The sequence below is a fragment of the Alexandromys fortis genome, unplaced genomic scaffold, assembly GCF_014885135.2.
Source record: "Alexandromys fortis isolate MF-2015 unplaced genomic scaffold, M_Fortis_MF-2015_v1.1 scaffold_4, whole genome shotgun sequence".
Taxonomy (NCBI): domain Eukaryota; kingdom Metazoa; phylum Chordata; class Mammalia; order Rodentia; family Cricetidae; genus Alexandromys; species Alexandromys fortis.
Window position 1 is genome coordinate 31,505,114 of NW_026067944.1, and position 27,150 is coordinate 31,532,263.

Below are 27,150 nucleotides of genomic sequence, written 5' to 3' on the forward strand. Positions count from 1 at the left end.
AAGAACTTGAAAGAAGTGATCATGAGAGGGATTTTATTTGTCAGTGGGATCACTCGGCACTTCTTAAATCCCATCCCTACAACTCAGCAGAGTTGACAGCAATACATCAGGACATTAAAAGACGTACACACATATGCATGCACACACATGCACACATGCATGCACAATCCCCAGAAACAGAAGCACAATTAAGGGCTCAGAATCCTCTAGAAATAACTGTGTTTAAATGAAGGCAACGTGATGCCCAGTGCAATGTCAGCATTATAAGACAGCCACTCCTGCAACTGCTTTCAGATTTTAGGAGCATTCACAAAACAGCAAGTGGATTTTGCAGGGGTAAGGGTTGAGAATTGTGTGTTTTTCAGAGTGTCTGTAATGTTTTCATCTGTTTCGGATGCAGTCGGCATTTGTCTCTTTCATAGTCTTTCTCTCTCTCTGCCTTTTGTTCTCTTTCTCCTCCTCCAATTTCTCTTGTCTGCCAATTACTTATTTAAGATACTCCCAGTCAGTAATCCTTGCCATGGACAAGCTCCTTCTCCTTGCTATAACAGTCAGCCCTTAGCTAACTGCTGCTAACTGTTTGAAAATGTGAGTGTCAACAGGATCAAAAGCACCGGAAATGAAAGGCATTTTCTTTCCCCTTGTACTCTGACAGCTGGCATATGAGGTCATTGCCTTACTAGGAGTTATTGCTATAGCTACCTTTGTGTATTAAACATCACACTACCTTCTTTTCAATTCTCTGCCGTACATACACAGGAAGCAGGGACAGAACTGAAAAATCTCCAAGTTAATCAAAATGTTTTCCCATAGTTTAATCATATTTTCTGATAAAAGAAAAATCTCTTTCCCATGAACCAGAGACTTAACAGCAGGCCTATTAAGAGTTTACAAGACCACTTAATATGGCATCTTTTCCTGGGAACTACCTTTCAATGAGGATTTTTAATTAAGGGGGAAAAAGGTGGCCTAAAGGAGACAAAAAGAAATAAAACAACAATACTGCCACCACCAACAAAAACCCATAAAATAAACCAAACAAAACAGCTTCCACAACTGCTGACCTACATTTGTTTAGAAATAAAAGCCTCACCCATGATGACTTAATAAAGTATCATCTATTCAAAGGTTATATAATATTTCTGTGCCCTTTGTATTTGTATGGTTCTGGAGGCCTATGTGAAACTGCTATTCAAATGGATGTATCTCTCAGAAAATGAGATTTCTGCACTTGATCTGCTGTTATAAATTACAGACACTTATCAGGGACCTAGGGAAAGAGGTAAAGCACAGAGGCACACTGGGAAGCAGACACAACACCCTTACAGCAGTGATCAGTGCACAGAGCGTCACAAAGCCAGGCATTCCTAGTGTGCCCTCTGTGTCACTGTTTCAAAGAAAGGCAAGGAAGTCATCACTCAGATATTTACCTTTTACACTTGAAGTTTTGGAATTATTAATTGTTCCTTTTACATCATTTCCAGATATTCATTAGGAAAGGAAGGGAAAATGACAAGAGAAATTATTTGAAAAGGCTACATGCAATTATTTCATTATGACTTTTAGACAATGCTGAAGGATAGAAAGCCTTCACACTGGTATCAACGACATGGAAGACAGGTCCTTCAAAGACTTTCGTGTAATTTAGAGCATATGAGAATTACATCCCTGGCCTTGATTTCTATGCCAACCCCTCCTCCCACCCTCTCACAAAGAGCTTTCTTCAGTGAGGAAAAGTCAATCCGGAGGAGGAATTAACACATTCTGGGGACAGAAAAGAAGAAAAAAAAAAAAAAAGGAAGGGCTTGTTCTTCTCATGACTTGCCTCTCCAATCTCCAGAATTCTGGGTTTTGTTTTGTTTTCTTCAGAAATATCACAGACTAAGAAAATGAGTTTATAGTTTCAGTTGAGAGAGGCAGGGAACTAAGACACCCAGAGTTTTCAGGCATGTGCACAAGGAACAACTCCACTACAGTGTGAGCCACCCTGTGGCTTGGAGACCTCAGCTCCACAGACCAACCCCAAATTTGCTGAGTTTTGCTCTGTGTGCAAGGGGCTTGCATAGTCATTCCAATAGCAGAATAGGGTCTTAAAGTTCTACAGCTGCTTGAATGACAAAACCTCTGGATAATGAAACCGTTTCCAGTGTGAACAGGAGGTTCACTTCACCAAGTTACTCAGCACTGCCAACCAAGAGTTGTTACAGGAGTTGTTGTCTCTTACAACTGTCAATCTGAGATGGCGTTCTCTGCCAGACAATTTTCAAAAATAATACTCCCACCATTACAAATAAGGGCATGGCTGTGGCGTGGTAGGTGTGCCCCTGTAACCACAACACTCAAGAGGCTGAGGCAGTACAATTATTGTGAGTTCCAGCTCAACCTGGAATAAATACCAAGATGTTTTATTTAAATAAAGGCAACAAATGAGTCAATAAACGAGAACATAGCTCTCTCCCTCGTAATCTTAGAATTAGAGTGGGATGGAGCTCAGATCTGATCATCCAAAGGCATGGGTACTTTTTGTAAAGGAAACATCAGAGCAGAACAGAGCTTGGAGAGCTTGAGAGAAAGGCAGCCCCAGGACTGCTGGGTCAGGAGAGGCAGTGGAGCAGCCGCAAACTGGCCTGTGTTTCCAGTCAGGGAGGCTCTGTGAGGAAGATGGGGGTGTCCTGCTCACAGCAGGGCGCCTGCTTATGTAACCCAAAGACATCATAAAATTGACACTGAATGAATTCACCTTTCATCTCTGAATTTCAGCTATCTGAGCACTCAAGCAGAAATTCATCTCCTTTTAGGGATGGAGAAAGAGAGCTAACTTAGGAAACTCCAGAGGTTCTCAACCCAAGTCCATTTGGTTTTGTGGTTGTTTTGTTTTTGTTTTTAGTTATATAGCAAGGACAATGTTCGGGAATGAGAAGAGCTTAAAAAAAATTCAAAGAGCTTTTAACAAATTTTAAAAAAGGCTCTTGAATGTACTGTGTGGTGAGGTAGCTCTAAGGTCTGCAAAGCAAGAAGCCATGCCTAGGCTTGTTCCATAGTACAGAATGTACTAGGAAACAACTGCCTCAACCCTCTTCCTTGCCCAGGAAAGTCATCAGATTGGAGCACAAAGGCCAGTCATTTTTCTTATTTTTAATGCTAATTTCAATGAATTCTGGCTTATCGGTGCCCAAAGTTCTCTTGTGAATTAACCTCACGGGATACGTAGTTTCCCACCATATTTCAAACACATATGATACATCTTTAGGGCTATCTGTGTCTTAATGTGGAAACCAGGATGATTTACAATTACAACCAGGGCTTAGGATGGAATAGTGTGTGCTTCTGACAAGGTCCCGGTCACAGCTCACCTGCTGAGGAATTCATCCTTCCTAAAGACAGTCCACAGCCAGAAGAATGGACAAGTCAGGAGGGGAGGGAGAGAAAGGCAGAGAAAGGGAAAGATACAGGGTCAGAAAGGCTGACATGGGCATGGGGAAGTATCCACCACAACATGCACTCATAGACATATTAGTAATAACAGCAGATGAGCATAAATGATAGTTACATTTTACATTCAATCTAAGATTAGAGAGAAAAACTGAAGATTTTTAAAAAAAGACTCACGAGACATGCATAGTTAGAAAATAAAGAGATTTGCTACAAAAGAAAAAAAAGTTTACAAATATTCACCAATCAGAAAATAGTAATGACAATAATAATGAAAAACAAGATTATATTTATAAAATCATTTTTTTCTCAAGCAGATAGTAGCGAATAGTATTCAAGAACTTAAGGTAAAATTTCCTATTCAAGCTGCTGGAGAGGTGGCTCAGTGGTCAAGAGCACTGGCTGCTCTTAAAAGGGACCTGGGTTCCATTCCTAAAACCCACATGGCTGTTCACAACTTTCTGTAACTCCAGATCGAGGAGCTATGCCTTCTTCTGGAATTTTTGGGCACTAGGCCCATATATGGTGCACAAGAATACATGCAGGCAAAAGACCCATACACATAAATATCATTAGATCAACCCAGATTTGAGATGCCATTCAGTTATTGGATGCACAGCCCATGAAACTTTATAACAAGTTCTTTCTCATGCTATGTCTTGCTCCCTAGCCTCAGCAGTAGCCAGCCATCTTACTTATTCAAGCCAGATGTTTACGCTTTTCTTCACCCGCCAAAGTCTTTCTTATCAAAGGAGCTTGAGTGAAGCAAACACACCAGAGTTTCCCCAACCCACTTGCCTGTATGTCCACCTGGCCTCTTATAAGGAGAGGCTTTGCGGGGAGCCTGCATACATTTGATGCCCACTCTTGTCTCTAAGTAGCCCCTCCAATGAATGTCAGGCTACGAACCTTACAAATGAATGCTGTCACAGCATCTGTGTCTCCTGCATGGTCTGAACTTGTTATAAAAGCCCCAACAAAAAGTCATGCAGCTGCCTTTGCAGGAACAGCAGCTGCCATGAGCATTGTGTTCCTTAAAAATGTACAGCATTTTCCCCCTACTGGATAAAAGGAACAATCAGGCGAAACATCCACCACTGTAGACCTCAAAATCAGAGCAAGTCAAAAAGATGACTTGACAGTGACCTTTCCATATTTGCTGGAAACAAAAATACCACACAAGGAGGCTGTCATACCTTTCTTGGGCTTTCCTGCATTTAACAAAAAGAAAAAAAGAGGAAAAAAAGGATAAAAGTTTCATTTGTTCTAAAGTTTATAAAGAATAGTTGACAAGCTGTATTAAAAAAAAAAGCCAATGACCCCTGCAACTTCAGGAGGCCAGGCCCTCAGTTCTCGCCTTTTGAACTCTGTTCCTTTCAATGTTCCTGGAGTCACAGTGTCAGTGCTATGAGAACAGTACTGATTGTAAAAGGCTTATACTTACACCATCATCCTTGATATATCCATTATGAATAGCAGCAAAAGAATGGTGCACTTTAGTTAATTGTGTACATCAAAAGTAAATGATGAAGTCTACTAAATTTGACATAATAAAAACGTAGTAGATACAAATTTGTCCAGGCTGCAGTTTTAATCGCATTTGCTATTTAAATGCCATCAACAAGTGCTGTGGAAACAATTCTAAACGAATGCATGATTCACCTCTCCTGGTCTCTCTGAGACACCCATATGGGCTTTGTGTAAACGCCTGCCAATTTTTACCATCTGCTGTGGCTTGAAGAAATCTCATCCCTGGCCATTCCTCCTCTGGGTAGAGGAGCAGGCTGAGTTCCCAGAGAACTGGGATCAGCACATGTACAATACACCTTCTTCAGCACCATCCCAGCAGAGTCTCATAAAGCTCTAAGCAGGACACTACTTCAGAAGTGCAGTAAAGCCTGAAGCTACAGTCCTCTCAAGTGCACAAAGTCATGACAAAGGAGAACAAGAACACCAAAGATAAACCAGATAGTAGACTTTGCAGAGCCTACGTCTGTAATATGACTCAGAGGGTTGACTTAGGTTCTCTTTACTAAACTATCCCATTATTTAAGGGAAATGCAGATTAGAAAGTAGACCAGAAATTTCCTAGCTTCATCACCTTCTCACAAGAACCTGGATGCATGACACTGCAAACAACTCTCAATGTAATGGATCTACTCATTTAGTACAAAACCCAGCTCTCCATGCTCTCTATTATACACACACACACTTTTTTTTCTTGGTACTGTGTTAGGAATATTAGTTTAAGATGTGTTACATTCATTTATGTTGTGGAATATTTGTTTAATGATGCAAAGATGTGTTGCATTCTTTTATGTTGCATTTATTTAACTCTGTGAAACTGTGTTATGTTGCCTGCCTAAAATACCTGATTGGTCTACTAAGGAACTGAACGGCCAATAGCTAGGCAGGAGAGGGATAGGTGGGGCTGCCAGGCAGAGAGAATAGAGAAAAGGAGAAAGAGAGAAGAAGAAACAAGAAAAGGAGGAGAGAAGGATGATGGGCCAGGCACCAGGTCATACAGTCAGACATGGAATAGGAAGGAAAGAAAAGATAGATAGAAACGGAAAAAGGTGAAAGCCCAGAGACAAGAGGTAGACGGGATAATTTAAGAAAAGCTGACTAGAAATAAGCCAGGCTAAGGCAGGGCATTCATAAGTAAGAATAAGCTCCATGTGCTTATTAGGGAGCTGGGTGTTAAACCCCCCAAAGAGCAAAGAGCTAATAGTAGAAAAAAACTACTACAGAACTGGTAGTAGTAATTTCTGATCCCGCTTCCCTCTTAGTGTTCCACCTTTCCCTAAGTCACTGGAATACCAAGAGCTCATGCATATGCAAGATGGAAAATTCATGAATATGCAGAAAGGTCTCAGTCGCACAGCCAAGTCAAGCTTGGATTCCTTCCATTAGAGTGGGATACACATTTTTAAGGGCAGCCTATTAATATTACAGAAAAAATGGTTCAACAGAAAACAGAATTGACCTTCAAGTTAACAGAAATGAGTGGGAGCTAAAATAGACTTCTATGCTTATTGTGAATACTAAGAAATATTTTTATCATCTTAAGAAATTATAATAAACAAAACAAAAGTCTAATCAAGTATATTTTATTTAAATAGTACTAATATAAACCTCAAATGAACACTATAGCCTGCCTCAACCCTTTTTTTGCTACCTAGCCCAGGCTGACCTTGAAATCCTGAACCCTCCTGCCCCCACCCCAAGTGGGGAGATTACAGACATATGTCACCTTGTCCAGCTTTATTAACTCCTTCTTGTGAGACAATGTGTCACTGTGTAGTTCAGGCTGACCACCAATTTGTGATCCTCCTGTCTCAGTCTCCTGAGTGCTAGAAATATAGGTGTTTACTACCCAGAAAAAATTTGTTTGCTCCATTAATTAAATGACTCCTAATACTGATTTAAAACCTCATTTTAGTAATATTCATATCACACGCATTATTTATATAAGCATATACATATATATGCATATGTAGTATGTATGTGTATGTATGTGTGTGTATGATGTATTATACCCTAATACCACCAGCAGAGAAGCCCATCAATCAGAATTCAATTTTTTTTAAGGATAGTATGGGGAGGGAATTTTTCAGTGGGTACTGGAAATTCATCCATGTTTAACCAGTTTCCAACTGTTTAAAATACCCCTGACCCCAAAAGGTAGGAGTCAGAATTCAATTTTAAGTCACATAAAGGGCAAGATTTCAATCCATCAATTCACAAATGCATTTGATGGTCAGATGTCTGCCAGCTTTGCTCTTGATATTGTCAACAGACCTCCAGCACTGTTTGACATTGTATTAAAATCATCTGTAACATGTCTCCCTCCTTTCTCTCTATATCCCAAGCATTTCAAAGTTGAATAATATGCCATTCATTTTTATTCTTGGTATCTAGGACAAGTCCACTGAAAAACTAAAGCCAATATAATTTATTGATATAAACTACTGTTCTAGCAGAGTAACTTTATTTCAGTAAGTCTTGCATCTGGAATGATATTTAGTAACTTCTTTCAGTCTCCCTTAAATATTATCTGATAACCAAATTACACATGTAATATGTTGTTTCAAAGAACTCATACTAAAACCTGAATATACAGTCGAAGTGCTCAAGCTTATAACCAAAAGGCTCAAAGAAATTTTCTTCTGGGCCCATTAACAATGTCAATCCATTGACTCAAGTGAAGGGTCATTTAGCATAGTGTGCCAGCCACAGATGAGACTGCTAGTCTTGGTTAAGTGCCCTGGACATTTCTCAACATTTCAGTGATTTCCCTTTTCTTTCTCTCAGTCAAATGGCAAGGTTAGTATTTCTGTCCAGGCCTTTCCAGTATGGAAGTTTGACTGAATTTGTATAAACAGGTGTGCAAACAGGGAAGTGGTACCTTATTACAAAGATGATGTCACACACATCCTTTCCCAAGGGCAATATACCAATATTGAAATTTCGGACATGGTTGATCTTCCCTCTACCATCCCCAACTTTGTTCTCATTGCCTCTCCCTGGGGAATTCTCAGGCTTTAAAGAAGACCATGACATGTGATTTAAAGGCCACATACCTCTGAGCATCCTGCGAGACTCTGAATCCTTCGTCATGGTTGCCAGCGAGTGGGGGAGCACACTGCCACAGCTGTTGCTCTGTCCCAGAGGCAGGTGAGCCTAAGAGAAGCAGGGAGAACACTTCAGGCAAGGTAAACTGAATCTCAAGTGGTACTCCAGGATGCGGGCACACTCCTGGTTCCAACCTCCTCTCTACGGGCAAAGGGCCGAGATGGTTGGTCTTAAGTTTTAATTCTCGATGCCAAGTGGTAAAGGCTAGTCAGTCACCCACTGTCACTCTCAAGAAACTCTGCTGCAGATTCAGTATCAACAGCATGTCCTCCGATGGCAACAATTCCTAAAGAGAAGATGGGCAGAGAAAGGCACTGCCCACAGCCTCGTGAGAGCGACAGAAAGCTCCTCATGCAGAAGGTGCAGAGGGCAGGTGCACGGACAGGATGCATGCACACCATGCAAAACTGCAGAGACCAGCCATCCGTGCCCAGATGTTCCAGTTTCTCTCTGCACTTGGCTATGCTGATACCCACTAAGATCCACTGGCTTTAGCATGCTTTATAGGTTCTTTGCTTGTTTGAGATAGGGTCCGACTCTGTAGGCCAGGCAGGCTTCAAACTCGTACCGACCTCCTGCTTCAGCCTCCCGAGTGCAGGACTGCAGGTGTGCATCACCGTGCACCACTCTTATTCTTATAAATTGCTAAATCTTTCAAGTGAATAAAGCCCATTGAAAACACCAACTTGTAAAATAGATTACAATAAAGTTACTCTAAATATGGATATGAGAAGGGCTGAAAGTCCACCCCACCAAAAGCTTCCCTTCTATCCCCCTCCCATTTCATGCCAGCAGAGGGTACATGCGTCAGGCCACCAGATTTCATATTCTGACTTCTCCAATTTCCAGCTGAGAGACCTTGGGCTGTCACTTAGCTTCTCCTTCCTCTTCTTCCTCAGTTTACCCATTATTAGGGTAGTGACGAGTAAGCACTTACATAGTGGTGCTAGAGTCACAACACAAAGGGCTAAGCCTGGTACCAGGCACGCAGATGCCACCTGGTAACTACTGAGTACTGTAATTCCCGAAGCGCAGGATCTCTGTTGTGGGTACAGAAATTACCTGTCCTGTGAGTACGGAGTACAATACCCATCACCTGTACTGTGGTGACTGGAAATACACTCTTGAGTCTAGAATGTGTAATTCCAAATACCCTCAGAATGGGACAGAAGAAGCAATTTGGTTGCCACATCTGCCCAATAAGCAAATGGAATGGCACAGTATTCAGTTATTTTTGCATTGTTGGCGACTATAAGAAGATGTTACGTAAAGAGAAGGCCTTGGCCCTTCTGCGTCCTACCTTCGGGGTGCTGCTTCTCCCCATGGTGGCACTGCTGAAGTGTGGGGAGATGGAAGGAGTGGTTTTCTTTCGAGGCAAAGTGTCACTCAGATAGAGACCTTCTTTGTACTGCTTTTTCCTTTCTTCCAGACTCCTAAAGTGCTTTAAATGCAAATGCAAAGCAGAACAGCAGAACTTGACTGACTGACACACATCACCGACACAACGCAGAAGCAAGGCACTCAGAGGAACTTGGGTAGCTGGATTTTGAAGTTTCTTTTACACTGACAGATCAGAGTTAGCTTTTGGTGTGACAATGGAAATTATTTATTTCTGCACCATGGTATTTTTCTTTAAGAAAATCCACCTTTTACTTCTATAGTGCTGTTTACAAATTGCCAGCATGGTCGCCATTGCTGTGATGGTCCCACTGGGTCGATAGAGGAACAGCAGGTGGCCAAAGCAAGTTAGCGATTCCCCACTTCCTGTCTCTAGAGAGTTCTGTGTGGTGACACAGACCCCAGAGAGGGGGACGAGAAGTAGGAAACAGAAGAGAATGAAGAGAATGGGCAATAACAGGAAAGCTGATGGAGAATAGTAGCCCCACAATCATATATACTCCAAACCCAGCATAAGGCTTTCATAGACGCCTCCCATCTAAGTTACTTTCATGTTAAAACCTTATGGCCAAGGAGATTCCTGAGTAATCTCTCATATTTAAATGCTCCAATAGACTACATCTTTCTTTCTTCAGTCAGATTTCTAAGGCAAGATTTTTACCATCTTAAAACATCCAAATTTTGCTTGATCTCTCTACACTCCCTGAAATGTTTATGGATAGTAAAATGACTTCATAATAACGTGTCCTTTGGGTAGATCACTTTAGTGCTAATCTCAGCCTTTTGAAATACATAAAAACGAATGCACGCCAGTGATGTCTTGGATTTTAACTTGATAATAATATATTTCCAGTAGCTAGTATTTATTCAGCACTTCCTCTGAATTGCTGGGTTTCATGCTCCACATTCGTGATCTCATTCGGCTCTTGTCACAATCCTGTGAGGTTGCTTTTCTGTCTCTGTTTCATAAGGGAGGAATCTGGGTTGCAGAGACATTGAGTAAGTTTGCCCGAGGTCCTGCAGCTAGAAGGTGGCAGAGTTGGAATTCGTGGTCAGAGAACCCACATCACCATGACACAACCTCAGAGTTTGGATGATTAGTTTCTGATTTCAGTTAGAAACAGAATCAGAATACTTTGTTTTCACTGTGAGCAAATGGGATAAATTCCTAGGCTCTGGTTTTCAGAATTGGATAAACTAAGTAAGACCCTCCACTGAAATTGGTCTGTTAATACTGGGCCTAAGGCAACAGATTTGAAAACTGATTGCTTTGCCACCAAAGGTGTTGTCTGTTCGGAATGGAGCTGCTAATGAGACCGCCATCACGTTAAAGGAAAGGCCTGTCCACCTTTCTAGTTACCTGTTGCTCCAGCTGCTGTTGCCTTCTGTGTTTCTTAGCGGGCAGAGGAGGAGGTGTGTCATTTAAAGGGAAAGGATCGACAGATGTAGCCAGAACTTCTGGCCCAGCGGCTGACGAAGGTGGAGTGACAGGATGAAGCGAAAGGGTGGAAGGAAACAGAAATCCAGAACAGACGGCTGCTCTTTGCTTTATAGGAGAAAAAAGAGGGATACACAGGCCAGTGTGAGATGAGAGGACGGAAGAGACAGAAGCACGGAATCTGTAATCTCTTTGCTCGGACTTGCTGTGCATTGATCACAAAATCACAAATGGCGTGCACCATCTTTCCATTGACCCTCTTGCTAAAGTCCCACACCGCAGGCCATGTGACCAGTAGGAGGAATTTAGGCTGCACTTCACTGGCCACTCCCAGGAACGCTTAACATGAAATGTTATGCTTAAAAAAGCATAACAATTAAAGCGTGATTCAATATTGCCAAGCAAAATAGACCACAAAACCCATCTGAGAAAGGGGATTCAAACCAATGAGTTTGAATCTAATTAAAATTAGGTTTGGTTAGATTGCTAAGACATTGACCTTACTTATTGGCAATTATGTCTAGCCCCCACTATTACCACACATTCCATGGTTTCTAACATTTGTTTGTGTGTAGAACAGTGTTTTCCCATCCCCCACCCCCCAAATACAGTCTAATTCATAAACTCAGCATCATTCTGGCCCCTCGGAGCACCATATACTCGTTTTGCTTATTTTCAGTGAACTGTGGGTTAATTTCTGACATGAGAAAAAGCAGTGAATGAATGAAACACATGCCCACACACCTCTGGACTCTGGGGCTGGCTCACCAGCACAGCCGAGGCAGGCTCAGTGACAGCAGCGTCAGCATCAGCAGGGAACTGAGTGGAAGGGGATAGATTCGTGGAATTGCCACATGGCTCATTAATCTCATTTACACTGATATAGCCCTAAAAGGAGGAATTCAGAAGTTAAACACAAGGGAAGCAAAAGCTGAGGCATGCGAGAGTATTAATGTTCCCAGTACAATGAGTTAGCCGAGCGCAACACAGCCAGGTACCTGGGCACCACGCAATGTCTCATTAAGTGAATGATCAGCAATGAGAATGGATTTGCAGTGCTCAATCTTGGGAAATATCATTCAAAGTATTAAACATAATTTCCGCTGAAATCGAGATGACCATATGATAAAGGTCCAGAGGTCTCAGCATAATTCTGTCAATGGAATGGCATTATCTCTACACATGTATGGAACAATCAGATACACAATAGACAATGTGATCACTCGCTCTCTGATTGACGAGTCTTTTCCACAAAATAGGCATCATCTCTCTTTTCCGTCTTTGGAAAATTACAAAGTCAGTTTAAGTGGGCTGATGGACTACTGGGTTTTCTATCAAGAAAACGTTTATAAAAATAGCAACTTAGCTTTAGTGGGATTTAGTTTTGGGTATTTCAGTCCAGGAGGAATGAGAAGGATGACACGCTTAACATTCATGTGTGGAGACACAGACCTCGGGCAGAGTTGCAACCTACCACTGAGCGGTGCTACCACTCAAGGTAATTCCCCCAACTCAGGTGCTTGTTGCTAGGACAGAGAAGTTCCAGTTGTTCTGAACTCAGTAACCCAGTTTCGTCTGTAGCTTAAAGAAAACGCCCATGAATCAAAACTCTTAACGTATCTTTGTGGAAAAGGCACTTAAAATGATTTTCATGGGAAGCAATTACACAAGTCAATCAAGATTTTTGCCACACCAATGAAACATATGAAGGAAAGAATAAAATAACAGTGTTTTGAAAGTGAAAGTGGGTTCAGTTTGGCCTTGTGGTTCTATTTTTAGATCATTAATGATGGAACCACTAGTAAAGCGACTCCATGCAGCAAAAACTCTAGCCTGGGAATGAAAGGCTGCATGGACAGCCCATCATTACAGCAGAGAAAGCAGGGGACGAGTGCTGTCAACCCATGTCCTAAAGTCTTACACAGCAGAAAGGGACACAGGTGAGGCTTTATGTGGTTCAGCCAAAGGAAGGAAGGGTTGAATTTGGCTGACCAGTTTAATTTTATCTGTGGTAATGGATCAGAAAGTACGTTAACATCTTTGAGTTATTCTTTAGCTTGTCTGATAGAACACTTTTAAGTCGGGCTTTGAAAATTCCCTTTTATGAGTCTTAGACCATATAGTTTAATTGCTTCCAAAAGTTTTCTCTATCAGATGTGGGTGCTCTACAAAGAATCTGGTTATAAATTGATCACTCTTCAGAAGGAGGCTGGGGGAGAAAAGAGAGAAGAGGAAGTTGAAAGCAAGAAGACTGGGAATCGGGAAGTCAAAACATTGTACAAGTCTAAGTCTTCTTGTTACATGTTTAGAACGTGCAGATACTACACAGATGTGGTAGAAAATAGCCAAAAAGTCAATATATCTCTGACACCCAGGGGTCTTCAGAAAAAGTGAAGACCAACTCATCAACAGGACAGGAATGATTTTAGCCTATCTGGGGACAGACAGAAAGGACAAAAGATCCATGTGATCCACTTGCTACCATAGCCCTCCTTCCTAAGTGATTAGGGTCAACCTCCGAGTTGCGCTATAAACTACTCTTTCTTCATCTTCAGATACCCTGGCAAAAAGCATTAGCCATTCACCTCACCTGGAAATTGGGAACATGCATTGTTCTTGAATGTTCCTTTGTTGTCTCACCATATAATCCAATGTATCAGCAAGAACTTTCAATTCTATTTGTAAAATACATATGAATCCAATCAACTTTCCATCTCAGCGCCATTGCTGGAATCTAAGCTCTGGCCTGGACCACTGTAGCAGTTTCTGACCCAGAGTGACCTTTACAAATGGATATCAATTAATGTTGTCTTCCTACTTAAACCACTTAGTGGCTAATCAAAACATGCATACAAGCCATGTTTCATTAACACAGCTCATGAAGCCTACCTTACACCTCAGTGATCTTATCTTATGCCTGTAAGTTTCATTCACAGCCACATTCACCTCACTGACCTTGCTAGTTATATGTTCCTAATAATGAAAACTATGAAATGGTATGACCTAAAAAAAAATCTGCTATAAAAATATTTTTCAAATGCTTCTAAGATACAAACATGGTCGCACTTATTGTGATGAACATTTTATTTCATATATCTTCACATATATGAATAAGTGTGCATGCACATGTACACACACATACACATACAGTTTTCTAGCTATGAATTCCTCACTCTGCTTTCTTATAAGTAAAAGCATTCTTTCTTTTGGTTAGACAAATTTTTAACGTAGCAACAACCCTTTTCCTTAGTTTATAAGTCATTATAGAGAAAGTGACTTTATTATTGGCATCATTCTCTTTCAAAGCAGAGTGAAGATATTCTATCAGTGTAGCTCTGGGAAAGAATATCTGGGCAAGTGTGATATCGCGGATAAGAGGATGATTGTTAAAGAGTATGTGTGGTCAATGCAAACGGGCTCCCATATGAAAGGAAAAGGTAAACCAAAGGAGGAGAAAAACAAACCATCTCCTCAAATTCTCGGGGTCATTTGCATATTCTATAAGACTCATGAGAAAAAGAAAAAAGAAAAAGAGGGAGAAAGGATGAGGAATGGAGAGAGGAGAACGCAGGACTCAAGGGACCTCCCAAAGTCACTGTCAAGACAAGCAGATATGTCTTGACTCACACAAACATGCATGTGCCTTACACACAAAGATACATCTAGACTCCTTGATGCATAAATAAGGAACAGCAAGAAATTTATCAAGCATTATGAGTTTTCCCAAGTTATTTAAGCTAAGGTTTCTATTAATTGATTTATACAAAACTGAGGTATATCTGACTTCCAAGTTGTCATGAGTGGACTTAGAAAACTTACCTCTTTCAGAGTATTGGGGTTAATAGGAAATCCTTTCCCCCCAGTGAGGCTGGAGTACTTCTTTTCCAAATGACAAAGATTCTCTTTTTCCTAAAGACATACAAAATCTATTACGCTCAAGACAAACATCGAAATCCCAGACACGCCCATTTCTATTTCCTTCTCTCACACTCGGGAAAGACTTCTCATTACAGTTTTCACCTGCCGTCTGCTGATACGATGTATGAGCAATTTCCCAAACATATTCAGTTAGATAGCCCATCATTCAAGATGAATGGTGTCACTTTTACAAAGTGACAGTAGTCTTAAGGGGAAGACAGGATGTGCTAATTGAAGCAGAAAATGGCAAGAGGAGCCAGGTTTGGTGGTACCGGCCTGTAATTGCAGCAGTAGGGAGGTGAAGGAAGGAGGGTCAGGAGTTCACAGTCAGCCTCAGCTATATAGTAAGTTAACGCCAGCATGGGCTACATTAGACTACTGAAAACAAACAGCAACACAATGGAAGGAGGATTGCTCAGTCCCTCAGGGCCTTCTCAACCTTCATCTTTTGGGTATTTTCTACACTCAAAGTTTTATTTCCCTAAGTAACACACACATACTCATGTGGCCTCTGACAATATAACCTCATAATCCATAAGTACATTTCTTTTGAAAACTTCACAGCATTCATTTTTTTAATGTTTAGGTTCACAATCCATTTTGGGTTAATCAATTGTTAACCTCCAGGAAAATATTTATAAGGTATATTATCTACCATGGTATAATTTACATAACAATAAAATCCAAAGACCTTAGGTATATAACTGATCATTTTGAACAAACAGAATAGCACTGCAGCCAAGATAAAAAACATTTCTATCACCCTAGACACATTCATGGCCCCCTTCATTCAAGCCCAAGCACAGACGTCAAGCACTAGTTTTCTTGGCGCACTGGCTTCCTTCTTCTCTAGTATTACAGAAATGGAGTCATTCAGTATGCACACACTCCTGTACCAGCTTTACCACACAGTGCCAAAACTTACATAGTTAACCCCTACAGCATGCTGAGGAGGACTTTAGCACATGCGTGATATTTTGTTACTTCACAGTTCTCCTGATTGTGCTTCAGCAGAATGATGGGGGGTTGTTGTGCAAAAGCTACTTCAAGCAATTTTGTACACATCTTTGTACACATCGATTATAAAGACATACTTTCATTTCTCCTGGGTAAATATCCACTAGGAATCCTGGCTCCAAGGTGGATACACAGTCAAAGCCATAAAATAAACTTGGAGGGAGTTCTCCCAAGGTGCATCACCAAGGTGGATACACAGTCAAAGCAGGAAAAGAAACTTGGAGGGAGTTCTCCTAAGGTGCATCACCAAGGTGTGGCTGCTTTTACTCATCCATGTTCTCATTGGCACTTGAATTTTTCACGGTTTATGATAATGACTGGAATCATTTTAGGTGATGAGAAGTTGAGTCACACTGTTGCTTACATACTAACCTCAACCTCTTCCTCCATCTCCTTTCTTTCTAATTTTTTTATTATTTATTTATTAGGTATACAACATTTTGCCTCCATGTATGCCCGCACGCCAGAAGAGTGTGCCAGATCTCATTACAGATGGTTGTGAGCCACCATGTGGTTGCTGGGAATTGAATTCAGGACCTCTGGAAGAGCAGGCAGTGCTCTTAACCACTGAGCCATCTCTCCAGCCCCTCTTTCTAATTTTTTATTTCATTTATTTTATTATTGTTTCACATGTGATGTGTGTGTGTGTGGTGTCATGCAGTCTGCACACTCCTGTACCAATGCTGTGGTGGATGGACGGAGGTCAAAAGACAGCTTTAGGGAGCCCATTCTCTTCTTCCTACCTCTTCATGACCTCCAGGGATGGGACTCTGGTCACCAGGCTTGCACCAGCTCAGCCAGTTCACTGCCCTCTTGTTAAGTTTTGAGGCAGGATACGGCAGTATAGGTCAGAATAATTATGTAGCCCAGGTTGACTTTGAGTTTACATTTCTCCTGGTTTAGGCTTTTACAAGTGTCTTACTTAATGGGAACATTTCATCCATTTGTCAAATTGCAGCTTGGTTTTGTGTGTGTGACTGTTTGAAACACCTTAAGTGGCACATTCTTGTTTCACTCACACTTGCCTGGCACCCAACAACATTATAACCAGTGTCTAAAAACAAAGTGTATAGGACACCCAAATATACCACAGTCTTCTGTTCTTGGGGGTGCTTGACAATACTTTAGCACCATTTGTGAGCCCTTTCAACAGTAAAGTCACCAACAAAATACACACACACAGATACAGTCACACACACACACACGGCACTAAACAGCACACAACGACACTTGCTGAGCATGAGATCTGACTGAGGCAGCAGGATGTCTTTCAGGTTCACCTGGGAATGTGCACACTGGGCTGATTCAACGTGCTTACTGTTCTGGGTCTGTCTGTGAATGACTATGGAAATGCTTCTAGTGCATTTTAGCAAGAAAGCCAAACCACAAATGTGGCATTCATATTAAGGAAAGTCAGCTTAAATTTTAGCCCAAACTTGTCTCCCATTTCTACAAAAAGAAAAAAAAAAAGTCTGTTGGAATGTTGACTGAGACTGAAAGGTACTTACAGATATAGTCATGGGTTCTTATTACTTATGAACCATAATTTTCATAATCGGATTAAGTTTTCTCTATTTTTAATGAGGAATTCTGTTATTTATGAACTCATTTGCTTATTTATAAAAAATCTACTATTTAGGTATTTTTGGTTTGGTTTACTCCTTAAAATTTCAACAACCACCTAAGCATACATGATAGTGTGTAATTTAAGCTGTGATTTTGAATATTGTGTACAACGAGAACAGTGGTTATGGATGGCTGAATGGAGACAGAGTCTGACCCACAGAGCAGGGCAGGGGAGGGGACCACAGCACCATTCAGAGGTTTAGGGGAGCTGAAAAGAGCAGGAAGAAGCTTCCAGTATATAAGTGGGATACAGAGTTTCCACCACCCCAATATCCTATCCCCAGGTTGGGGCTCCATCAGCTTTGGTATTTGGTATCTTACTCCTAAAATTATACCATGGGTCAGGTCCAAGTTGTGGCTACGGCTTTTGTTTGTTTTTTCTTTCTCTTCATCCTAGAAATCCTTTTTATGAGTCACTTTACTGGGACAAATAAGGACATGGGCCCAAGAGAGGATGCTGGTGCTCTTCTCACCAAGCTAACGGAGTACCTCCAGATACAGGTAAGTCAAACTACCTTCAGTGTGACATTCATGAGGAAGACCCCCACACAAAGATAATTGCAGCTGGAAACACTGGAGGACTTGAGCCAAAGTATTCAACAGCAGGATAAAGAACATTTCCCCTTACATCTACCATAAATTATTGTTAGAGTATCTTTAACTACTTGACGAGAAGTCTGACTTTTTTCCCTAAGGAAATAAGAGAAAGTGCAGATCTGCCATAGTTCTTTCAGGGATGAAATGACGTGAGGGAAACCTCCTTGCTCACTCTCTGAGTTGTCGGTGATCATCAGCGAGCATTGCTACCAATGAGGAAGACAGCATAGAAAGTGTCAAGGCATGACACTGGAAACGACAGCCCTCCCCCAGCCAGAAACTGTCATTGCTGTCACCACCGTGCAGCAGGAAGGACTCACTCTTTGGAGCATCATTATTAGGTTGTTCTTCTCTTTTACGAAGTGATCTTGTTCCCTCTGAGCCTGCTGAACAATGTGACTGGCTTGCTTTTTCAGTGCGGAAATCTTTTCCTGGGAGACAGAAGTCATGGTAGAGAGACACACATGAGACAATCAGGGGTTTGCCAGTTTGTCCCGGGCAAGGAAGAAAGGGGCTTTAGAACCCGAGTGACACTGCCCACACTTTAGTTGACAGTGGACCACCATGACCACCTAAGGCTATGAAACGTTGACTTTGACTGACCAAGCTCAACTTACAGCCAGTGCAGGTCACATGACATGAAAGATTATTCTTAAATATCCAGAATTCAATAGGAAGGAAATCCTGTTTTAGACCATGAATTGATGATTTGTTTTTAACATGCTGGTGGAAAAAAAAAAAAAAAAAAAACAACAACAACAACAAAAAAAAAAAAAAGAATTTCTCTATTAAAGCAGAAGTCGCTTTTTCTGCCCTTTTTTATTCCCATCAACTTTATCCTTCAATTTTACCAAAGTAGTACAATGTCCTAGGGTATACTGACAATTTCTGAAATAAATGCTAAATTCTGAGCTAGGCATCTAGATGCTCGGGCCTGGGTGGAGTCCACAGTAATCAGAATGATTTTCCACTGGTCTGTTGCTAATGGTAACAGGCTCCCAGGTAGCAATGGAGATTATTAATCAATGGAGAGAGAAAATTTCCAACTAGATTTTGTTCACAGAATTATTCTAACTCTAGTTAGACTAATTCAACTGCCAGAGGGAGGGATTTGAAACAAATAGCTGGTTATCTGTGACTTGGTTTTTATGCAAGTAATAAAAAAGGGTGTGTGTGTTATCCACTAACACCTCTATAACGTTGTAACAGCACCTGTAACACGTCTCAATTCATAGAGCGCACAGCAGCGTCTGCTGCAGGGCAAACGTGATTAACAGAAAAGGATTCTCGGATGTAGCGGCAGACGAGGTGTGTGAATGACCATGATTACTGCATCACGGGAAGGACTAAACTTTCAACACCTAGCAAACTACCTTCCTAGCAACGATGTTCCGTTGATATTCCGCCACCTCCCTCAGGAGCTGTTGCGTCAAATTCTCCTTTTCCTCATCCAGACGGCTCTCACGCTCAAGCTGCTGGAATTCCAAGTCTTCAAAGTGTTTGCTCTCGACATCCAGCAGGTCAGCATCCTTTGGAGAAAATGGAAGGAAAATGAAGCCCACCCGAGTGGCTGCGGCCTTCCCAGTATGAAGAAACAGCAATGAGAAGTGCTCATTCCGGTGCAGATGTCTGGTTACTACTACATGGGGCTAGAAGGAGGTGATGGAGGTAAGCCCAGCAGTGGCTGGTAGAGAAAGTGGTGGGCCTATGGTCTAGAGAGCACTTTGCACTTCACCAACAGTTTTTGTTTTTCTGTGTATGTAAATCTTTTCCTTTAAAGCCACTAGATGGCTTCAGATGGACATTGAAATATAAAGAGATTTCCATAAACAACTTAGATGTTATTTGCAGACCAACAGTCTCTTTAAAAAAAAAATCACTGTTAAGAGCCGGGCGGTGGTGGCGCACGCCTTTAATCCCAGCACTTGGGAGGCAGAGGCAGGTAGATCTCTGTGAGTCTGAGGTCAGCCTGGTCTACAAGAGCTAGTTGGGACAGGCTCCAAAGTTGTAGAGAAACCCTGTCTCAAAAAACCCAAATAAATAAATAAATAAATAAATAAATAAATAAATAAATAAATATTCTCTTTCCCACCACATATGAATTATAAAATAAACTAATAAAGTAGCTCACAAGTTAGTCCAGTAGTAGATCAGAGACCTTTAAGGGGACCCCAGATGTGGTAGCATAATCCACCGGAGTATAAGGTGGAAAACAGTAAATAATTTTAGGTTTATTGCTTTTTTTTTTCATTTTGGTTCCTCTTATCTCTTCCCTATTTCTTTTCCTTTCTTTGCCCTGCCCCCCTTCCTCAGCTCTCTCTCTCTCTCTCTCTCTCTCTCTCTCTCTCTCTCTCTCTCTCTCTCTCTCTCTCTCTCAAGAGGGTCTCTCTCTCTATAGCTCCAGTTCACCCGTAGCTCACCATTTTCCCTCAGCCTCCTTAGTCCTAGGATTACGGGGATGTGCTACCATACCCAGGTGAATTTCTTAACAAATGTTTTCTAATGTACACACAAGTAGAAAAGCATATATACATAAGTTAAAATATATAAATTTTGAGCACCCATGCAATAAATGCTTATTATATATCATTATGTAATTGACTACATATTATAGAGGAGGGTTACATGCTTGAGAAATCTTATTGAAAGGAGCACTCAGCAGCACCTGAACATGAACTCTGTTAAGAAGGCAGTAGTTTAGGAAGGAACAGTAAAACCGAGGCCTTCGACTGTATGAGGCACGTAACGTGTGGGAAGCCTCTGACTGTTTTCAGTTTTGCTGTGATCACACAACTCCCTAAAAATCTCATTTGGTGTGCTGGAAGGATGGCTCAGCAGGTAAAAAAGCACATGTTGCTCTTCCAGATGTCCTGACTTTGGTTTCCAGCACCCATGCTGGGCAGCCCACTTCAGGGAGATCTAATGCCCTCTTTGGGCATCTGAGTACACCTGGACTCACATGCACATACCCACACAGAGACAAGGACAAACATACACATTGTTTTAAAAAAAAATACATCTTAAAAAAAAAACACATTTGGAGAGCAAGATTTTTTTCACCGAGCCTTTAAGGATCCGTTACAATTGTGCACAAATCTCTTGGCTGCAAAGAGCAGAAGCAGAGCTCTCAATGGGAACAGGGAGATTGTGCTGCTGGCTTATGTCAACATGATACAAGTTAGCATCATCAGAGAAGAGGACCTTAAAAATGCCTCACCAAAACTGAAACTGAGCTGTAGGCAGACTGAAGGGCATCTTTTTAATTACATATTGATAGGAGAGGGAACACCCTTGGGATAGGGGAGGGAACACCTCTCTGCTGGTGGTTCTGAATTCTATAAGAAAGCAGACTGAACAAGCCAGTAAGCAACATGCCCCCAAGACCTCTGCATCAGCTCCTGGATCCAGGATCCTACCCTGCTTGAGTTCCTGCCTTGGCTTCCCTCAGTGGACTGTGACTTGTGGCATATAAACCAAATAGACCCTTTCCTACCCAAGTTGCTTTGGTCACGGTATTTTAACATAGCAATAGTAACCCTAACTAAGAGATTCAAAAAGTTAGGCACCACTGCCCCATAAATAACGTTGAAAGCAGTTAAGGAAGCTCAAAGATGACGAAATGAAAAGGTGTTCCTCAAGCTCTGAATGTTCCTGCAGCAGGAATGTACTCACTCTTTGTGCTCGGGTTGGGACACATTGTACAAATTCTTCCTAAGTCCATTAAAGAAAACAATCCTTTATTCTGAGTGTCACTAACAGAATTACAAATGAGGTCTGTGCAGCACATTTTTAAAATTATAACCTAAAAATATTTAGCCAAAGGGAAGAGGCAGTTGGACGGTGTGGCTAACAGCTCTGCAGAGCTGAGACATTTAGGGCTTTCCTTGATGCTGCAGTTTAGTTACAGCATCTCAGAGAGAAACACTGCATCACTAACGTCCTCCTTCCGGGTTTCATTCACTGATAAAGTATGAATAATGTTTTCTAGTCAGATGGAACGTTTCTGTCTTTGTAGAAAAGACTCATCTAGAGATGAGTCACAGAAAGGTCCTGGTTGCCATGAAATTACAGACAGAACCATACCAACAAGGTTAATATGCTGATGTACCCTGGCTAGGACGCCCAGGGAGGAAAACACCATCTGAAAAACATTCCGAGTTGGGTGTGGTAGCACATTTCTCTAATCCCAGCACTCAGGAAGGTGAGGCAGAGGATCTTGAGTTGTGAGAATCTCTCTCTGCAGGAGGTGTGTGTGTGTGTGTGTGTGTGTGTGTGTGTGTGTGTGTGTGTGTAGCATGGTAGGGGGAGAATGATACTAATCCGTCTAGGCCAACTTTTAAGAAGTGCACTATGAAAATGTTTTAAGAAATTTGAATACATATACACACTCGTTGGTTTTCCAAGGGTATCTCACTATCTCTATGTCTAGACTTTGATTGATATTTCAGCTTATCAGAATTGTTTAATTATAGGAATTAAGGGAGAATTAAAATGTTGATCTTGAACAAAATGTCTGCAGTCTTGGAATAATGTACTAGATGATACATACACTTATTCATACAAGGACACATAACTCAGTTTTCAAGCTCCTTCAATTAGGCTTAATTTGGGGTTAAAGGTAATTAAGACAACAAATTTGGAGTCCCCCCGTTGTCTTAGGAATCATCTTTAAACACATATGGCTCACAGTACACACTCTTACTCCACATGTGGTCACTATAGAACATGTGTCGTAACCCTGAAAGACAGCGACAGAGTCGCCCATTGGTTTGTGGGGGATATTTAAAGCACTGAATGAAGATAATAGTGCATGGGGTAGAAAAGCTGAACACGCATCTAAGCTCAGCACCCAGGTTCTGTGAGTGTGACCGGCTCCTCAGGCAAACTTAGCGTGCACATAAATGCTGGAAGCAAAGCTTTGGGGAGGGGGAATAAGGTCTTTAAAAAAGATAGCTAGTGAGACATTGGGAGTGGAATTTGAGACAGGCATAGTTTGAGATGGGGAACAGACACGGGCAGCTCTCAGTCAAGTACATGTGCAACTGAATGAAAACTGGAACAAAGCTTGCACTCCCCGGAAGGACAGCACTTGATGGCATCCCTCCACTGGCTGGCAGCTGAGAGGGCAACGGAGATACGCAACAGCTGCATCCCGAAAACACCTGGTGCCAGTTCTTGTGGAAGAACTTTTGTTTTTTTTTTTTTTTTTGAGATTTTAAGGCAGATTTTTTTTTAAAGCAGATCTTTAGGTTTTCATTATCCAAAGGGGGACAGAGTGAGAACAGATGTGGTATGGCTGGGTGTGGTGGTAGAAAAACATCTCACGATGGGTTAAGTCCAACTCTGGAGGCAAACTGAGATGGGGCACAGAGCGAGCGGCCTCTCTCCATATCACGCGGTGGAGTCAAACAGGCCTCCTGTTCTGCCGAATGGAAAGGGGCAAGCATATCAACTTTCCTTCTCACACAGAAAGGCCGAGAGGGCCACAGAAGCTAAATGACTTTTCTTAGACTATGGGAAAAAAAATTTTTGAGGCAGTGATGGAAAAAGGCACTTCCAGTTATAGGTGCCACTGCATACAATTTTTAAAGTAAAAAAAAAAAAAACAAAAAACAAAATCAGCCATCTAGACCAGTAATTCTCCATCTTCCTAAAGCTGCAACCCTTTAGTGCAGTTCCTCATGGTGTGAAAACTCCAACCATAAATTTATTCTGTTGCTACTTCATAACTGTAATTTTGCCCCTGTTATGAATCATGATATAAATATTTGCTATACAGAATGTCTGATATGTGACCCCCCCCAAAGGGGTCACAACCCACAGATTGAGAATCTAGAAGAACAACTACTATAAACTGCATTAGAATACCATCACAGCTATGTGTCTGCCTCAGCCACTTTAACAGCAAAAAGTGCCCTGATAAGTAAAAGGCTCCCTTAATCTCAGCTTTCTCCTTGTCACTGATAGCAGCCCGGGATTGGCAAACCTCTCCGGACTACACAGCCAGCAGGAGCCACCCGCCATCGCCTGCATGTTTGGCTGAAGCAGTGGTTTGCTGATAAGATGTCCGGAGTACACAAATTACTCGGCCAAGACAGTTCAGCCCGAGTTTTCCAGGCAGCACACGGCTTAGAAAATGATTTTTACTCATCCTCTTTGTCAGAAAATAGACTATTGACTCTAGTTTATGCCTCTGGGAAGCTTTTGTGGTCTGAAGAGAAATGCGCATGACAACATGGGAGGTTCCTAATATGGATGAACTTGGGCAAATTTCTACTGGTCAAGCCAAGAAGCCGGTGAAGGGTTACACAGGCCTGAGGCCTAGGCAATAGAATTATGAGGTCTTTGACTCTGAGGGGGAGCACATGCTATCACGAACTAAGGAAAGTCGGCCTATGTTAGGTTTTTTCCTTCTGTTGGGAGAGGATGAGGAAGGAGTCTCTGTTTTTGGTTGATGGAACCACTTTCATTATCATTTCCTTCCTTCCATGAGGCATGATTCCTAGAGCATAGATAGGCGTAGCAGTTATTCTACAGAATCAGTTAATACGAAGTCATTAATGATATTAGCAACTTCAAGTTCCTAACAGACTCTAGAAGCAAGGCTTATGAAGAACACAGATTTGTGAGCAACTAGAGGAAAGAAAGAATAAAATCCATACCCTAGACAAAAGTCATGAAGACAGTGCTAAATCATCAGCAAAAAGCAGGGTTTTTTAAAACATAAGAAACGAAGGTAAAATCCACCATGCCCATCTTTTACGTGAACTGGCATAAACATAATTTCAATCTAAAATATTAGTCTTTTTAAAATTATTTTTATCGAAAAGTACTATGATAGCAAAGAACTATGATAGCGAGGAACAGGTAAGTTTTTTTGTTTGGCTTTGTTTTGTTTTCTGGGCAGTGAGTTCAGTTTTACAGAAGAAAAATAAGTGAAGGAGAAAGATGGCTTGTTAAAACATCCTTTACATACAATTGCAAAACAAATGCCGTGTGCTGTGTTGTAGTTTAAATTGTCTGCATCAGATACTTTTTCATGTGTGTTTGTTTGAGACAAGGTCTTGCCATGCAGCTCTAGCTGGGTAGAATGCACTATCAAGACCGGGCTGGCCTCTAGGGTTCTAGGCATACAGCACCATACCTACCTTCTTAAAATAGAACCTGTGCAATACTTGAAACAGTTTTAACTCTGATTTCTCATTGCTTAGCAATTGTCCATTAAATATCAAAGGTTTTTTTGTAAAAAGGTCACAGAATTTGTTTCAAGTGTGCTACTTGAAATGAGTGAATTTTCTTCTCACTCATTCTTAAAAGAGAAAGGGAAGTTTCTTGTCTACTCAAGTGAAATCATACATTGTTACTCACGTAAGACTAATTCCTATTCCTATAATTCCTTGAGAGGCACAAGATTGTTAATGCCTCCTTCCCAGGGATCACTGTTGATTTGAGCTGCTGGTTCAGAGATGACCCAGTTGTCAAGATACTCTGAAATAATGCGTGGCCATGCCAGCGCTTGTGAAGTCACCCACTTATGAGGTCTCTTTCCAGAAAGTGATCAGCAGGCTCCTTTCAACCCTGCCTGCAGTAGGAATAGGAGAATGAGCTGGTAACATTCAACTAGCAGGCCCATGCTCTGGGACCCTCTCAGCAGTTAAGATGCCCGTGTGACAAGATGTCGAAGGCATCTGTAATACTCTGCATCTTTGATACTGGTGTTTGTTTTCACCATACTAATAAGCGCGATGTCTCTAAACAGCAGGAAGAAAAGTGCCAAGGGGGTCGTGCAAACAGCCGAGGGTAATTTTTAAATAGAGCATGAAATCAAACTAAGAAGAAAGACATTCAAGGGCAAACAGTACTCACGCTGCAGTAGAGGAAGATGCCACTTGATTTAAATGCTACAATCTTTGTGGCATTTACAAGTCAGGAACGATTTCTCATTAGTTACCATGAAGGTCTCCAGAAGCATGTTTGCGTTATAAACTGGAGACAGAATTCCATCAAGGTAATCTTTCAACTGATTGACACCAAACCATACACACTGTTAGCACGCATATTTCTATTTTCAAGGACCTAAAAACTAGAACTTAGGCAAACGTACGCTACGTGAAGTGGTAAGTCACAGATAAGCGGAACTTAACAGCAAAGGAAAAAAACAAACAAACAAACGAAAAACCAAACAAAGCAAACAAGCGGTGCATTCCTGCTTTCTACTGACCCTCTTGAGTTGTTGCTGTAACTGCTCCCTCATGGACTCAGGACAATTGTCCAGCTGGGTCTTCTGCTCGGAGTAAAGCTCCTGAAGCCTCTCTAGCTTTTCCCTCTCAGCATCAAGCTTTACCTTCTCCTGAAGTTCAGAAATCAGAAAATAGAAGAACGGACATTAACCTTCACACCCCAGGCAGGTGCTAGCGGGCATCCCCCGGTGGTAACAAACAGGCACAAGTATACACTAGGAATGAACAAACAAAGCTTGTTAGTGGTTACGGCAAGGAGATCAAAGCAGAATGGAAGACCCTGCCTTCTTCAGCCGGCCTCCTTCACTGCGTAGTGACGATCGCCTGCCGTTCTTCCTTCCCTCCTTCCTGCTACCACATATGGGGGGCAATGGGGAGGGTGAATGCTGGTTAGTGGTCCTCAAGGAACAAGAAATGCCAACCACGTCATATGCTATCCTGGCCAAGAGTCCTCTGTCAGAAAACTGGATAAAAGAAGGGGACCATTTATTTACCTTGAGGTACTGTCATGGTCTGAACTGCTAGAGCATTTGCTAGCCGGCTTCGGGAAACTACTGCAGCCTGTTCTCAGGTCGGAAGTGCTTTAGACACACTCCTGGCAGCCTCCTCATATGAAAGGGTTCTAGCAATGGGGAGAGCTCAGAGATAAAACGAGGACATCCAGAGAAAAGTTCTAATGAAGACACCGAGAGAGGAGAAACGATTGCCACATTGACTCAAGCAGAGATGGAGGGAAATCAGGCAGATTGGACACAAGGCTGAGACCCTGACCCTGCAGACACAGGTGTCCTTACAGTGATCCCCCCCACACACACACCAAAAAAAAAAAAAAAAAAAAAAAAAAAAAAA

The 27,150-nt window shown here is 41.7% G+C and overlaps 1 protein-coding gene across 9 annotated transcripts in view; it reads right to left on the reverse strand.

Annotated features, from left to right (window-relative positions):
• Positions 1 to 27,150, reverse strand: part of Phldb2 (pleckstrin homology like domain family B member 2) — a 222,771-nt gene that overhangs the window by 14,115 nt on the left and 181,506 nt on the right. For 3 of the 9 annotated variants that reach the window (XM_050148917.1, XM_050148920.1, XM_050148919.1), the window contains 9 exons: positions 26,283 to 26,411; positions 19,435 to 19,590; positions 18,382 to 18,492; positions 14,723 to 14,812; positions 11,648 to 11,791; positions 9,368 to 9,508; positions 8,016 to 8,115; positions 3,354 to 3,374; positions 1,431 to 1,466 (listed from right to left, as the gene is read on the reverse strand). In XM_050148917.1, coding sequence (XP_050004874.1) covers positions 1,431 to 1,466; positions 3,354 to 3,374; positions 8,016 to 8,115; positions 9,368 to 9,508; positions 11,648 to 11,791; positions 14,723 to 14,812; positions 18,382 to 18,492; positions 19,435 to 19,590; positions 26,283 to 26,411 — 928 coding nt within the window. Of the gene's footprint in view, positions 1 to 1,430; positions 1,467 to 3,353; positions 3,375 to 8,015; positions 8,116 to 9,367; positions 9,509 to 10,825; positions 11,012 to 11,647; positions 11,792 to 14,722; positions 14,813 to 18,381; positions 18,493 to 19,434; positions 19,591 to 26,282; positions 26,412 to 27,150 lie in introns of all 9 variants that reach the window. The other 6 variants (XM_050148921.1, XM_050148925.1, XM_050148922.1 and 3 more) reach the window with 6 other exon arrangements.